Raw genomic sequence first — 16,956 nt, forward strand, 5'->3', positions numbered from 1 at the left:
GCTTCGCTCCCGTTAGGTAACCTGTGAGCGAAAACAGCGCCAACTCCATAAGGTGAAGCGTCACACATGAGGGTTAGAGGCAGTCGCTCGTTATACTGCACGAGGACCGCCGATGAAGTGAGGAGTGCCTTAACCTTAGCGAAAGCTGCAGCTTCCTTCTCGCCCCAATGCCAGGTCGCAGCCCCGTCCAGCAGACGGTATAGGGGCTCAGCCACGGAAGCCTTATGCGGTAGGAAAACCACGTAAAAGTTCAATAGCCCAAGGAATGCTTGAAGTTCACTTTTTGATTTAGGGGTAGGGGCATTGTGGATAGCCTCCACCTTAGGCTTGGTGGGATGAATGCCCTCAGCATCAATGCGGAACCCTAGGAAATCAACTGATGGTACTCCCAGGTGACATTTACTCTTTTTTAGACGTAGTCCAGCGTTCCTGAATCTCTGTAACACTGCCCTCAATTTGCGGATTAGGTCTGCCCCATCCCTTGCTGCCACTAACACGTCGTCGAAATAAGGGACTACCCCATCCAGACCATGGAGTAGCCTCTCCATTAGGCATTGGAAAATACCCGGGGCAACACAGATTCCGAATTGAAGCCTCCTGCAGCGGAATGCTTCCTTATGGGTCACAATTGTCTGTGCATTGGTGGTTGCCTCATCCACAGGCAATTGTTGATAAGCCTGTGCCATGTCTAACTTAGCGAAGATCCATCCCTGTCCCAGGGAATGCAGTAAGTGCTGCACCACTGGTACAGGGTACGGGTTAGATTGTAGGGCTCTATTTAATGTATTTTTGTAGTCCGCGCAGATCCTAATGGACCCATCTGCCTTTACAGGGATTACAATCGGGGTTTCCCATTGTGAATAATCTACAGGTTCCAGGATCCCTTGGTGGACCAATTTATCCAATTCTGCCTCCACTTTAGCTTTAAGAGCAAATGGTACCCTCCTAGCCTTCAGTCTAACTGGGGTTACCTGTGGATCTAAATTAAGTGTAATAGGGGTACCCTTATATTTACCCAATGTCCCATCAAACACATCGTCATATTCTCTTGCAAGCTTGTCAAAGTCATCATCAACAGAAGAAGCGTGAATGCCAGTAATATTCAAACCCAATGGTTCAAACTACTCAATACCCAGCAGGCTAGCCAAGGGGTTGGCAACGACAATGAGTGGTAAATTGCCTTTAAACTTTTTGTACTCTACCAACACTGACATTCACCGGAATGAAGTTCCCTTGGTAATTTCGCAATCTGCAACTGCAATGAGAAAGAGATTCTTTAGAAAGGTTAGGTAATATGTGTTTGAGAGTGTGCCAGGAGATGATTGTTTTGGCAGAACCAGTATCTATCTCCATTTTGCATTGGGATCCTTCCAGTAGCAGTGTAAGGTAGAATTTGTTTCCTTTCACTGCTTCCTCTCTAGCGGACTGCACCTCCCAATCGTCTGGAGGCTGGTCGTCCACAGAAACTGCACAGGATGCCTTGTTTCTTCCCGGTTGCCAGGTGGTCTTCCTTTCTCTGAAACTGTTCCTTGCGGTGTTGGGGTTGGGTGAGGAAGCTCGGCAAACTTTAGCTAAATGGCCCTTTTTTTGACAGCGCCTGCACACAACGTCTTTGAATCGGCAGTTTGACCGGTAATGATTGCCTCCACAGCTGAGACAACCCTCCTGAGGCCATCTGACCGATCTAGTTTTGAGGCGGTCAATTTCTTCAGGGCTCATGTCTCTTTCTTCTTTCGGGCTGCTTTGCTGGTTAACAGCAGCCGATTTCAGTACTGAGGAGCTGGCAGCCCAGTAACGCTGAATCTGAACTGTCAACTTCTCAGCCATTTCGGCGGCCTTGGCTTCGTCAACGGCTATCTGGAGGTTGATTTCAGAATGCTCTAATAACTGCCGCTGCAGGCGCAAGTCCCTGATTGCACACACAAACTGTTCCAGCAATGCATCCTCTAATACAGGGAACTCTCAGTTAATCGCTTCTCTGCGAAGCGTAGCCATATATTGACTAATGGATTCTCCCTCTTTTTGTAAACGCTGCCAAAAGGCATGCCTTCTTGTAATCTTTGATGGGGCTGGAGCGTAATGACCCTTTAATTTAGACAAAAGGAGCTCCCACGGAACTGTATTTACAGACATTGGGGCTGACAGCGCTCTGGCTGTCCCAAACATTTCCGTCCTGCAAGCACTCAGGAAATAACCTTTTTTTCTGTCTCCCGATACTTCAGCCAGTTCGTTAGCCATCAAGAAGCACTCAAATCTCTCCACGAATGCCTCCCACGACTCTCTCTCCGCATTGAATGGAGCGAACATAGGCATAGTCGCCATTCTTAACAGTTATTTTTTAACGTAATCAAGAATATTAATGGGAACTTAATATCCTACCTTCGTCGCCAGTTTTATATATTCTGGACGGGTATTCAATGTGAGAGTCGGAGGCTTTTAACGGAACGGTTTATTCACCTTGAATGCATTTGGGTCAATATTAAAGCTTGTGGGGGAAATGACATTGCCATAGGTCTATACTACAGGCCACCCAACCAAGCAGAGGAAGTAGATGAACTTTTTGCTAGTCAGCTAACTAAGGTATGTAGGAAGCACACCACAATAGTAATGGGAGATTTTAACTACCTTGACATCAACTGGGAAACAAACTCTGCACCAAGTGCAAGATCCAACAGGTTCCTAACAAACCTAGCAGACAACTTTGTTTTCCAAAAAGTAGAGAAGGGAACAAGAGGATCAGCCATATTGGACTTAATTCTCACTAACAGAGAGGAAATGATAGAAGGTGTTGAAGCCATAGGAACCCTGGGGGCAAGTGACCATGCAATATTGGAATTCAACATTATCCAAACACAAGTAGTAGAACAAAGTCAAACTAGAGTCTTGGACTTTAAGAAAGCTAATTTCAATAAACTTAGAGAGAGCTTGGGAAAAATTCCATGGATGAGAATCCTCAAGGGGAAAACAACTCAAGAAGCTTGGAAAATTTTGAAAAATGAGATTACAAAAGCCCAGTCTAGCACAATACCAATGAAGAAGAAAAATAACTGCTCCCAAAAGAAACCAGCATGGCTGCATAAAGAACTATCTGACAAACTGAAAGACAAAAAAGGTAAGTATAAAAAGTGGAAGGAGGGGGACATAACTAAGGCAGAATATCAGCAAATAGCCCGAGCCTGTAAAGATGAAGTGAGGAAAGCTAAGGCTCACAATGAAGAAAGGCTTGCCACAAAAGTAAAAATTAACAAAAAAAGCTTCTTCCAACATGTTAAAAACAAGAAAAAAGTTAAGGAAACAATTGGTCCATTGCTAGGAGAAAGTGGCAAGAAGGTGACAAGCAACAGGGAGAAAGCAGAACTATTTAACTCATGTTTTGCATCTGTCTTTACACAAAGGGATAAAACAATCCAACCTATCAAAAGCAGCACCACAAAAATCAGATTAGGAACACAAATTGAAACAGGGAAGAAAATGGTAAGTGAACACTTGTCTACCCTAGATGAGTTCAAATCACCAGGACCGGATGGATTACACCCCAGGGTTCTGAAGGAACTAGCAGACGAGATCTCAGAACCACTGAATTATATCTTTCAGAGATCCTGGAACACCGGGGAACTACCAGAGGACTGGAAAAGAGCTGATGTGGTTCCCATCTTCAAAAAAGGGGAAAAAATAGATCCAGGAAAATACAGACCTATCAGTCTGACCTCAATACCAGGAAAGATTCTGGAAAAAATAATCAAGCAACGAATTTGCGAACACCTAGAAGCAAACAAAGTAATAACCAAAAGCCAACATGGATTTGTCAAAAACAGATCATGCCAGACTAATCTTATTGTATTCTTTGATAATGTGACAAAATTAGTGGACCAGAGGAATGCCGTCAATATAGTTTACTTGGACTTCAGTAAGGCTTTTGATAAGGTAGACCATAACCGACTACTAGATAAAGTAGAAGAATGTGGGTTAGACAGCATCACCACCAGATGCATTCGTAACTGGCTGACCAACCGCACTCAACGTGTAGTCCTCAATGGAACTGCATCTACATGGAGGGAAGTATGCAGTGGAGTACCCCAAGGCTCTGTTCTAGGCCCAGTACTCTTCAACATCTTCTTCAATGATTTGGATGAGGGAATAAATGGGGAACTCATCAAATTTGCAGATGACACCAAGCTGGCAGGAATAGCCAACACTCCAGAAGATAGGCTTAAGATACAGAAGGATCTTGACAAACTTGAACATTGGGCACTATCTAATAAAATGAAATTCAATGGTGAAAAGAGTAAGGTTCTACATTTAGGCAACAAAAATGGTACAGTATAGGTGGTACCTTGCTCAGTAGTAGTAACTGTGAAAGGGATCTTGGAGTCCTAGTGGACAACCATTTAAATATGAGCCAGCAGTGTGCAGCAGCTGCCAAAAAAGCCAACACAGTTCTAGGCTGCATCAACAGAGGGATAGAATCAAGATCACGTGAAGTGTTAATACCACTTTATAATGCCTTGGTAAGGCCACATTTGGAATACTGCATTCAGTTCTGGTCGCCACAATGTAAAAAAGATGTGGAGACTCTAGAAAGAGTGCAGAGAAGAGCAACAAAGATGATTAGGGGACTGGAGACTAAAACATATGAAGAACGGTTGCAGGAACTGGGTATGTTTAGCTTAAGAGAAAGAAGGACTAGGGGAGACATGATAGCATTGTTCCAATATCTCAGGGGTTGCCACAAAGAAGAGGGAGTCAAACTATTCTCCAAGGCACCTGAGGGTAGAACAAGAAGCAATGGTTGGAAACTAATCAAGGAGAGAAGCAACTTAGAACTGAGGAGAAATTTCCTGACAGTTAGAACAATTAATCAGTGGAACAGCTAGCCTCCAGAAGTTGTGAATGCCCCAGCACTGGAAGTCTTTAAGAAGATGTTGGATAGCTATTTGTCGAAACGGTATAGGGTTTCCTGCCTAGGCAGGGGCTTGGACTAGAAGACCTCCAAGGTCCCTTCCAACTCTACTATTGTATTGTATTGTATTGTACCATTGCTTCAGAACAAATACAACGAACTCTGGGTTGACAGTTTATTTTAAACCCACAGCTGTCAACCCGTTAACCAATAGGAACACAGCTTAACGTTAACCAGTAGAAACACAGCTTAACCCATGCTTAACCAATGTATGTCCAAAGCTGTGCTGATTGACAGCTGGGACATAACATCCAGAGCCTGTGGAGGCTGTTTTTGCTCTCTTGGAGGCTTGAGGAAAGCCTCTGGAGCCCAGGGCGGGCAAAAATGCACACCCCTCACCATAGTGCAGGAGGCCGACTAGGCCATTACCACCACACCCACCCCATCCAGCAACCAAGCAGAGAACCCCTTGCTAATATTTTTGAAGCCCACCCCTCATTTTAGAGTGTTATAAAGCATTAGCGTCCTTGAGTGGGATAAGATCACTGTGTAATTTAAACATAGGATTAATGTCATGCAGAAAAGAATTATATTGGTATAGTAATATAGCTGCATTATGATATAAAAAGCAACAGTAATGTTTATGTACTCTGGTCAGTGGGAAACTGGACAAATTTTATAAATGGTGGTAAAATAATAGAATTCCAAATTAGCTCAAGAACTCAGCATGGTCCTATGGCAAGTACACCACAGATAGAGCATGCATTCTTGTATAGGGATCTATAGGCACTGCTTTGGAAAGGGAGATTGTAATGAAGGGACGATTGTCCAAATCAATGAAGCAATCATTGTTTTTATGCTCCCTTTCAGGACAAAATCTTCCCAACACAAATTAATTCAGAACTAAAGGGCTAAAAAGAGTTTATACAAGTCATCTGACATAATGTGTAGATGAAATTGATAGTTGCAAACATAGATCAGCACAGAGGTGGGTTGCTACCGGATCGGCCCAGATCGACCAAACCAGTACTAGCATCAGCGGGAGGGTCCACCCACCTGCCTGGACACTTCTGCACATGCAGGAACACACCCAAACCGGTAATAAAAAGATTAGCAACCTAACTCTGGATCAACACCTTTATGCAATTTTGAATTGCCGAAGTTTTATTACCTAATGAATATTATTTGTATTCTCTGAATCTTCTACAGCCACCTTGCTTTGAAACATTTAAACAGCCATTAAGAACCTTAACTGTATCTCTGACATGACATTTAAGACCAAAAACCAACTATTTCATCTGTCTTCTCCCCAAATATTGAAACTGATGTACCCAAGAAGTCATTGAAAAGGTCACAACAAAAACGAAATTTGATTTCATTTTATTAATTGTAAAACTAGTCAAATTATAGCATACTATTATACTATAATCACGTAGTCAAGAGTGTTCTTTCTGCGACATTGATAATTATAATTATCTATATGATGATTTGTTGAGCTCTCATGATGGGACTCAAGACTTGCAGAGGGGGCTATATGTAATTCTGAGGCCTCAGTTGATTAGGATGGAGGATCGAGCCCCTTTATTTTTGGCCTCGAGGTTTCGATCTCCGGGCAGCTGTCTTTTTTCTTGATGTATTTTCTTTTCTTTTAATTTTTATGTGTAAAATCGCCCAGAGAACTTGAGGAATTTGGCGGCCTCGAAACTGAATGAACAAACAAAACAAATACATAAAGAAAGGAAGTAATATAACGGGAAATAAAGAACGAATTCAGATTCCCGGGTACCAGAACTACATTACCCAGCAAGCACGAGGAGGCTTGGCTTGGCGCTTTCCGTCGTGGCCGGAAAGAGTTTGCAGTGCCGTCATTGCCCCGGCTTTCTTTTTCCTGGGCCAGGCTCCGGCAGAGGTAAGAATGTCTCTGATATAGGCAAGCGGTCCAATCATATCCGTCTCCATCGGGTCTCCCTGACCCCACCCTGGCCTCCTCTGTGTATTATTGAGGTGCTTGCCACCTTGTCGAACCTTTCTGAGATGAGGTCGGGCATTTTCGGGCTCTCTAGCTAGTTTCCGTGGCAAGCGAGCGCCGTTCCCCTTTGGCCACGAGCAACATTGGAGAAATATGGCGAAAAGCTTTTCTGTTTCTGATGTGTTTAAAAGTTTGTCTTCTCGACTTTTTTCTATTCTCGTTCCGAGCTGTTATTGAAGCCCTTCATTTACAACGTGTCAGCTTTTCAACTTTCAGTTATTACACGATAATTCACAATTGATCCACTGCTCATTAAATCGTTTTTACCTTTTGTTCAACATTCCATTTTCATACTGCCACTGCATTCGAAGAACTTCAAGTTAACATAGAAAAAGAGCACTTGTCCACGGAATAAGTTGGAACTCTCAAAAATTAGCCTTATGTTTAAAAAAGCCAATGACCGTTTTAACTCCTTGAATGTTTTTAAATGGAGGTTTAAGAAATGCATTAATGATAAATGGATCAGATTAAAAAGGATCATAGTTCTTTCAGGTTTGATTTAATCACTGTAAATGAAGATACAAAAAGATAAAACGATTACATATTTGTTGAAATTTGTTTTAAAAAATGGAATGTTAGAGGGAACGTTTAAATTGAGTTATGGATAGCACTGCAGCTAATATTGGTACATTGTTACTGTAAGATCAGAATTTGGCTGATCTCAAGAAAACTAGTATTAGAACCAATTAGTATTTAGAAAGGAGAACTACAGGAAAGCCCAGGCAGTATAATAGAACTTGATTGGAAAGTCAAAAATAGCTCTGAAAAAAGAATTGGTTTTAACAACTTTCAAGTTAATTTGTTTACCCAGTGTATATTCTGCTTTTCTCAAGGAACTCAAGGTGTCTTACATTATTGCAAATTAAATCTTTTATTTTATCCCAACAACCTTAAAAGGACTGAAAGAGCTGGATTAAAGTTATGCATTCCTGTTTCCACAGGACAAGTGGATTTATTTATGATCTTGTCAGGAGCTTAACAGTTTTTATTTTAATGATACGTAATGTTACAGTATGTATTAAATAATGGGCTTGTTCTTAAAGAAAAAATCCTAAATAATTGATTCCAATTGTTTTTCAGTGCACAATGGGCCGTGTAATACGAGGTCAAAGAAAAGGTGCAGGTTCTGTTTTCAGGGCCCATGTGAAACACAGAAAGGGTGCAGCAAAGCTGAGGGCTATTGATTTTGCTGAAAGACATGGCTACATCAAGGGCATTGTAAAGGCAAGTATCAGGTCTTGGAGTTCCTTTGAAACAGTACATTATATTCAAGTTTAAAAACAGTTTTTACTAATAAAATATACCAAGAGAACAGACTTACAAATAGCTTGTTTAAAATCAAAATGAACAGAGGCTTCAGACTTTTTAAAGCGATGGTTGAAACTGAAAGGTTTTTTGAGTATCATACAAGAATTAAAATATCAATTTAAAGTTTTTATTTAAATATAGCAAACATCTAGGTGAGGAATTTAAAATGCATCTAAACTTTTCACATGCATACATACCCATCTTTTCTAATACAATCATTGCAGTATGGATATTAAATACATGGCACTTGAAGTAATTAGTTTCTTTGGCCTTGCAATATTATTTTGTTGGTATAAAAGCGTCATTTTGAGCTACAGGAGCACAAGTAAATATTTCTTTAAGTAAAATTGTAATATTGTTAGTTGTATTTTTGAAGCCATGCACTTCTCAAACTTCTCAAGTTTTAATTGTGTTTTTCTAGGACATCATTCATGATCCTGGTCGAGGAGCTCCTCTTGCCAAAGTTGTTTTTCGCGATCCATATAGGTTTAAAAAACGAACAGAACTGTTCATTGCAGCTGAGGGCATTCATACAGGACAGTTTGTTTATTGTGGCAAGAAAGGTAAGTAAAGGCAATTGGTAGCCATTTAGGATTTCTTGTAACATCTGCATCCTTTGATAAGTTGATATTGGAGAAAAACACCATGAAATAGAAAAGAGACACAAAGTCTGGCAGATCTTCAAAGCCAAGCATCTTTGTAAGGGATCTGGTGTCAAGAGCATCTCCTGCTTTCAAAAGGTTACAACCTTAGCCTTGAAGATGCTACCAAACTTGCCCACTATTTTATTACTGTAGAGCCACATGGTTCTTCCTTCTGGGTAACCCGGAGGTCACTATTATAAAGAGCATTTTCATTTATGTAAATCCATCCCTTTCAGCTCAGCTCAACATTGGCAATGTCCTGCCTGTTGGAACAATGCCAGAAGGCACCATTATCTGCTGTCTTGAAGAGAAACCTGGAGATCGTGGAAAACTAGCTCGGGCTTCTGGAAATTATGCCACCGTTATTTCCCACAATCCTGAAACAAAGAAGACCAGGGTGAAGTTGCCTTCTGGATCTAAGAAGGTGATCTCTTCTGCAAATCGAGCAGTTGTTGGTAAATATTACCCCTAACATTTCTGAACCTAAATATATGTTTGCAATCTGTAATATCTGAAGTTTACACTAGGACAACATGGCATGGCACTGGCAGTATAAAGTTTGTGAAAATGTAATGATTATTTCCTATTTCAGAAAAAAATTAGTTGAATGTATATAAGTACCGTATTTTTCGGAGTATAAGACACCTTTTTTCGTCAAAAAAGGGGCTGAAAATCTGGGTACGTCTTATACATTGAATACAGCATTTTTTTGCCTCCCGAAGCCCTGCCCCCTTCACAAAAATTGCCGGGTTTTTTTTGCACTCCCCCCGACCCCCCAGCAGCACCCTATAAGCCTCCATAAGGCTATGCATGCAATTTTTTTAAGGAAAAACGGGTCCATTTTTGCGAAAAATGGGCCATTGTTTGCTCCCCCCCCAAGCACTCTGCAAGCCCCCCCACAAAGGCTATTCATGCCTTTTATTTGAAAAAAATGGGGCCGTTTTCGCAAAAAACGGGCCGTTTTTGGGAGGTTTGCAGAGTGCAAAAACTTTTTTTCCCCTTTTCGGAAAGCTCTTTAGTTAGAATGATTGATGAGAATTACATTGATCAAGTGCTTGCCAGCAGAAACAAAGTCTTAGTTGTTGCAGGTTGTCCGCAATTTCCTTCTCCAGCACATGGATAAATACACCTGGAAATATCTACCTACCTACTCACTCTCTCTCCCTACTTACCTACTGTATTTCTCTCTCTATCCCTCTACCTACCTACTCTCTCTACCTACCTACCTACTGTATTTCTCTCTCTCTATCCCTCTATCTACCTACTTTCTCTCTCTCTCTCTCTCTACCTACCTATTGTATTTCTCTCTCTGTCCCTCTATCTACCTACCTACTTTTTTTAAAATTTGCCTCTTCAAAACCTTGGTGCGTCTTATACTCCAGTGCGCCTTATACTCTGAAAAATACAGTAATATATAACTAATAACTAACATGTGTAATATGACAAATTAAGTAGGTTTTGAATTTAGTAAATGTTTGCAAAAAAATGTCATTAGAGATTATCTTTTGTGATGATTGTGCTGCTATTATTCTTGTAGGTATTGTTGCTGGTGGTGGTCGTATTGATAAACCCATCTTGAAGGCTGGGCGGGCCTACCACAAATACAAAGCAAAAAGAAATTGCTGGCCCCGAGTTCGTGGTGTGGCTATGAATGTACGTAGTTTTTATATTTATCATGCTAATATGCTTTTATTTCCATTTACTACTTTAATACATTGCCTAAAAAGAAAAGATGTCTTGGAGGTGACACAGGTCTGTACACTACTTGTCAATGTTTCCTTAACAAAACTTCCACTTTTCTTGGGTTTGCATGTTAACAAGCCTAGGAAGGTTGCATATACTACAGAAATAATTCAGTCTTAATTTTGTGTTGGTCCTAAAGGAAGAATGTGTTTTTATTTTCAATTAAAGTTAGTGATATCTTTGCAGCTTAGTCTCCAGCACAAAATTTGATCTACATATGCTGCTGCTTTTTAGATCGATCCTGCCCCAAACCCGGAGGGGTGGGGGAGCAATGAACTTTGGACAGAACTTTCCTAAAATACTTGTCTGCATACTGTCAGGACCTCATCATAAATGCATATTTTCTTGGGATTTCTCCACTACAATTTAGCCAACAAAAGAGACTGCTTTTTAAAGAAGGTGCCAACTTTTATGCACATCCCTAGTTCTAAATTAGGTTATTTGGTAAAGAGGATAAAAAGAAAATTGAATGAGGGAAGAGGAAAATAGAGAAGTCTTTTTATAATATAGTTCTATGAAAGATTTGACTTACCCATATTTCTCGGAAAATAAGACCCAGTCTTATTTTCTTTTGGGCTCCGAAATAAACACTAAAGATAGTTTTCAGGGATGTCTCTCCCCCCACCCCCTGTGTATGGGTGCCCCACTTTTGCTTCTAGCGGGCAGGAGGCCATGTAGTGCTCCAGTTGCGGCGAGATAGGGAGTGGAGCCACCTCACAAGCCCCACACTGGCTTACATCAGGGCCCCCGAAGCCAGACCGCCCACATCCTGACACTTGCCTCACCTCTTGGCAGCGGCAGGACCTCAAGCTTGCTCACAACCGCGGGAGGCCAAGTAACGCACCAGTGCTGTAGCCACAAGACAGTTGTTGGGGTGTGGATGGCCTGCCTGCAGGGCCCCTGAGACAAACAGAGGCTCCTCCCTTACCTCATCTCATGGCCACAGCACCAGTACGTCGCTTAGCGTGCTCCCTTGTGGCCGCGAGCAAGCAGAAGAAGTGAGGCAGAAGCCATATGGGCTCCTGCTGCAAATGGTTGTTATTGCTGCCGTAATGAAAGAGTTGTCAGGGCATGGGTAGCCTGGCTGTGGGGACCCTGAGGTAAGCCGGTGCATGGGCCAGCTCCACCCCCACCCCCACTTCACCTCGTGTTGGCACCGCGAGCAACCAGATGAAATGGGCGGGCAGCTGTGCAGGCACTTAAGTAGGGCTTATTTTGGGGGGGGGAAGGACTTATAGTAGGCGCACATGTAAGACATGTTAGGTCTTATCTTCGGGATAGGTCTTACTTTGGGGGGAACTGTAGTTATGTGTCTCCTCCCTCAAACCTAATGGTAATGTTGATGTTCATATTTTATTTTAAATCTTTATTCATAGCTAGTATTTTAGATTGAATTCCATACTTACACTTACACCTTCTATATTGTTTGCAAAATTAATCCCAAATGGTAATATAATACAACAAAATATATAATATAAAATAGTAATACAACATTTAGATGAAAGTTAATACATAGCTATCAATTTAACATTTTAAAAGCAGAAAGCAAGAGATACTGTATTTTTTCAGAGTATAAGACGGAACTTTTTTCCTCAAAAACGCCCTGTTTAGGGTGACCCGCTCCTTACTTAACCAAGGAACTGGGGAAGACCCCTTGCAGGGTAGGGCTGAAGAATTTGTTCAGTATCTGCAGGATAAAATCGCTCAGATCCGGACAGGCTTGGACTCTGACTGGGTAGATTCGGGCGAGCCGACGGGGATGAATCTTGAGACAATCTGGGATGGGTTTGACCCTGTGACCCCCAAAGGCATGGACAGGATTATGGGGAGACTCAGTGCTGCCACTTGTGTGCTGGACCCGTGTCCCTCTTGGTTAGTTTCGGCTTCCCGGGAGGTGACACGAGGCTGGCTCCAGGCGATTACCAACGTTTCATTGAGAGAGGGGTTCTTTCCCACTGCCTTGAAGGAGGCGGTGGTGAGGCCCCTCCTTAAGAAGCCTTCCCTGGACCCAGCTTCTTTAGCCAACTACCAGCTTCTTTAGCCAACTATCGTCCGGTCTCCAACCTTCGCTTTGTAGCAAAGGTTGTCGAGAGTGTGGTAGCACATCAGCTTCCCCAGTACCTGGATGAAGCTGTCTACCTGGATCCGTTTCAGTCGGGTTTCAGGCCCGGGTACAGCACAGAGACGGCATTGGTCGCGTTGGTCGATGATCTCTGGCGGGCCAGGGACAGGCGCTGCTCCTCTGTCCTGGTCCTATTAGACCTCTCGGCAGCTTTCGATACCATCAACCATGGTATCCCACTGCGACGACTCGGGGGTTTGGGAGTGGGGGGCACCATTTTATGGTGGTTCTCCTCCTACCTGTCAGATTGGTCACAGTTTGTGTTGACTGGAGGGCAGGGATCGACCCCCAGGCACATCACTTGTTGGGTGCCCCAGGGGTCGGTTCTCTCACTCCTCCTGTTCAACATATATATGAAACCGCTGGGTGAGATCCGTGGTTTTGGGGTACGGTATCATCAATATGCTGATGATACCCAACTTTTCATCTCTACCCCAAACCACCCAAACGATGCCCTCGACGTGATGTCCCGATGCTGGAGGCTGTGCAGATCTGGATGGGGAGGAACAGGCTCAAGCTCAATCCCTCCAAGACTGAGTGCCTTTGGTTTCTGTCATCCCGATTTGTACATCTTGTTCCATCTTTGACGATAGGGGGAGAAATTTTAGCCCCCTCAGAGAAGGCAACCTCTCTACATGGGGCTGCCCTTGAAGAGCACCCGGAGGCTTCAGCTGGTCCAGAATGTGGCCACGCGGGTTATCATGGGAGTACCTAGGTGCTCCCATGTTACACCCCTTTTAGGCAGCCTGCACTGGTTGCCGGTTGTTTTCCGGGTGCAATTCAAGGTATTAATTATGACCTTTAAAGTGCTCCATGGCTTAGGCCCAGGGTACCTGTGAGACCACCTACTGCCACCAGTAGCCTCCCACCGTCCAGTACGATCCCACAGAGTTGGCCTCCTCAGGGTGCCGTTGGCCAGACAGTGTTGGCTGGTGACCCCCAGGGGGAGAGCCCTCTCTGTGGGAGCGCCTTCCCTCTGGAATGAGCTGCCCCCAGAGCTTCACATAATCCCTGACCTCCAGTCCTTCCGACGCGCCCTAAAAAGTTGGCTTTTCCAGCAAGCCGGCCTGGCCTGTTAATTTTATCTCATTTTTTAAATGTATTGTCCTATAAATTGGGTTTGTTTTTTGGTTATGTATTTAATTTCTTTTTAACTTTCGGGATGTGTGTTTTTTAATGTTGTACGCTGCCCTGAGTCCTTTGAGAGAGGGGCGGCATATAAATCCAATAAAACAACAACAACAAAAAAAGGCTGAAAATCTGGGCATATCTTATATACCGAATGCAGCATTTTTTGCCTCCCGAAGCCCCGTCCCCTTCACAAAAATGGCCGTGCATACCCTTATGGGGACTTTCAGAAAGCTCCTGGGGACTAGGGAGGGCAGAAATGAGCAAAAAATGGGCCATTTTGTGCCCCCCCCCCTCAGACCCCAGCAGCACTCTATAAGCCTCCATAAGACTATGCATGCAATTTTTTTTTTGTTTTCATGGAAAATGTGCTGTTTTTTGCTCATTTCCCCACCCCCACCCCCTAGGAGCACTCTGCAAGCCCCCCCACAAGGCTGTTCATGCCTTTATAAAAAAAGGCCCGTTTTTCATTTTTGGGAGGTTTGCAGAGTGCAAAAACCTTTTTCCCCCCTTTCGGAAAGCTCTTTAGTTAGAATGATTGATGAGAATTAGATTGATCAAGTGCTGTGCCAGCAGAAACAAGACTTAGGTGCTGCAGATTGTCAGCAATTTCCTTCTCCAGCACATTGATAAATACATCTGGAAACATTTACCTACCTACTCTCTCTCTCCCTACCTACCTACCGTATTTCTCTGTCTGTCTCTCTCTCCCTCTATCTACCTACCTTCTCTCTCTCTCTCTCTCTCTCTCTTTCCCCCTCCCTCCCTCCCTACATACCTACCTACCTACCTACTGTATTTCTCTATCTCTTTCTATTTCTCTCTGTATCCCTCTACTTATGTACTTACACACACTCTCTCCCTACCTACCTACTGTATTTTTCTCTCTCTATTTCTCTATCCCTTTATCTATCTACCTACCTAACTACCCTCTCTCCCTACCTACTTACTGTATTTCTCTCTCTTTCTCTCCCTCTTTATCACTCTATCTACCTACCTACTTTTTTTTAATTTGCCTCTTCAAAACCTTGGTGCGTCTTATACTCCGGTGCGTCTTAAACTCCAAAAAAATACAGTAGTACATACTCTTCCAGCAGATTGCACCATTTCCTAAAAATTGTTAATGCTGGTTCTTAGTTGCAATGGATAAGATGCTATCAGAATCTTTTGTTTTCAGTTTGGTAACATTAATAATAATGTCATTTGCCTAATGAGATTTTTAATTAAGTTCTTTTAATATTTGAAATACCTTTCTGTTCTGCCCTTGACTTTGATTGCTTCTCTTTCCCAGCCTGTGGAACATCCCTTCGGTGGTGGTAACCATCAGCACATTGGGAAGCCTTCGACTATTAGGAGGGATGCTCCTGCTGGTCGCAAAGTTGGTCTTATTGCAGCCCGACGTACTGGTAGACTGCGTGGGACAAAGACTGTACAAGAGAAAGAGAATTAAATTCTTCATTTTACTATATCCAGAAATAAATGCTATCTGATTAAAAAATGGAGTGTGAGAATTATTTTAGAAATATCTACCAAGCAATGTTATATTTAAAAGGTAGACTTTATTTATATATGATCAACGATCAAAACAAAAAAATGTATATTTTGTCTCCCTACTTTGGAAAATGGAGCTTTGCTGATTCACCCAGATAAATATCTTTTCCAATCCCCAATAATTACAGAAGAATAAAGGGAGGAACAATTTTGTATCTACACTAGGTTCCTTATAGCACAACTGTGCTTTAATTTGGGTACAAATGCAGAGAGGGAATAATATAAAAGCTTCATTTCATTTTTAATAAAATAGATAAAATTAACTGTCCAAGGATGGGAGCTAAGCAATACTGAATTGAAGTTCTCTGCTAACAAAGTAGGAATACACCCTGTGGCCTCCCTCATTTCTCTCGGGTTTGCATTACATGAAGTAGTATATCCTAGTCTACATTATGTGTGCCTCGGGTTTCTTACAGTGAAATCTCTGAAATGTGAAGTTTAGTTGCATGTTGAAAAAAGGATTGGACTTTTATTACAGATATCCAGCTAGCGACATTCGAAGTAATTTGGGAAAGAGCCCAAGCTATAAGCTAGTCAGGAAGACAGCCTAGTTTGCCTTTCAATATGGGAGTTTATGATCCAGCAGCCTGCCAGTTGGTGAGTTAAGATTACTTATGGATTCAATGGGTATTGTCAGTAAAAACTGCTTCATTCCCTGCCATTTGGGAGTGATTTGATTGTCCTAATACTGATCCTGAGCAGTATTTTTTTTTAAAAAAATTAATATGCATCAAAATGGATCTATGGAAAATACAACGGATTTTGAAATTGGATGAGAAGGAGCTTGATATTTATAGGTTGGGGCATAAGCCCATAAATACTGTAGGAGAGCCTAGGTCTAGATTATATCATACAAGAAGCATCTGTTAAAATAGGCAAGATATTGTTGAGACAAACTGCTACCAGAGTAGAGTCTTGATATAAAGCAATTTTTAAATTTTATTTTTTGGTAAAGGGAAAAGTTGGTAGTAAAAGTAGTTCTCTATTGTAAACAACCAAGCTTGTCAGCATAGCTTTATAGTATACAATAAGTAATGTATATATTTTGTGAATTCCAGTTGCTTATTGTATCAGCATTTTGCATTCATTGCTAATTTACAGTGATCTTTTGGCACGTAAGAATGTCTAAATTACATTAGGGGTATCAAGGGGTATCTTTTAAGGTACTTTGTGGCATCAATTGACCAGTCTAGACAACTACTAAAGACTTACAATTTATTCTAGTATAATAGCTATCCCTATTCTACAGTTGGTTATTTTCTCCTGAAAATAAGAACTCTTAAGATGGGAGACTAGTTAAACAGCAACTAATACAAACAGTGGAAGATTGTGAATACTTCTGTAAATTTCAAGTTGAGTAAGAGGGAACCGGGGTAGAAATCCATATTTGTATCCAACGCATCTATTGGCACACCAGCATGTTCCACCAGCTTATTTTTAATCTAAGGAAACAGTTCCCTTGCGAACCAAAGAACAGAAGATCCAAGAGATGTTACACAGAATGGAATAATTCCGGGTGCAGACATAACAA

General features: G+C 42.1%; 1 protein-coding gene across 1 annotated transcript; it reads left to right on the forward strand.

Moving 5' to 3' along the window:
- Positions 1-6,694: 6,694 nt before the first annotated feature.
- RPL8 (ribosomal protein L8) lies at positions 6,695-15,372 on the forward strand. The gene is made up of 6 exons (XM_081952222.1): positions 6,695-6,809; positions 8,010-8,153; positions 8,659-8,800; positions 9,118-9,336; positions 10,419-10,534; positions 15,166-15,372. Exons 2-6 carry the CDS (start codon positions 8,016-8,018, stop codon positions 15,322-15,324), a joined length of 774 nt encoding a protein of 257 aa, XP_081808348.1. The 5' UTR covers positions 6,695-6,809; positions 8,010-8,015; the 3' UTR covers positions 15,325-15,372.
- Positions 15,373-16,956: the final 1,584 nt, after the last annotated feature.

The sequence above is a fragment of the Natrix helvetica genome (genome assembly GCF_964273705.1).
Source record: "Natrix helvetica genome assembly, chromosome: 4".
NCBI lineage: Eukaryota > Metazoa > Chordata > Lepidosauria > Squamata > Natricidae > Natrix > Natrix helvetica.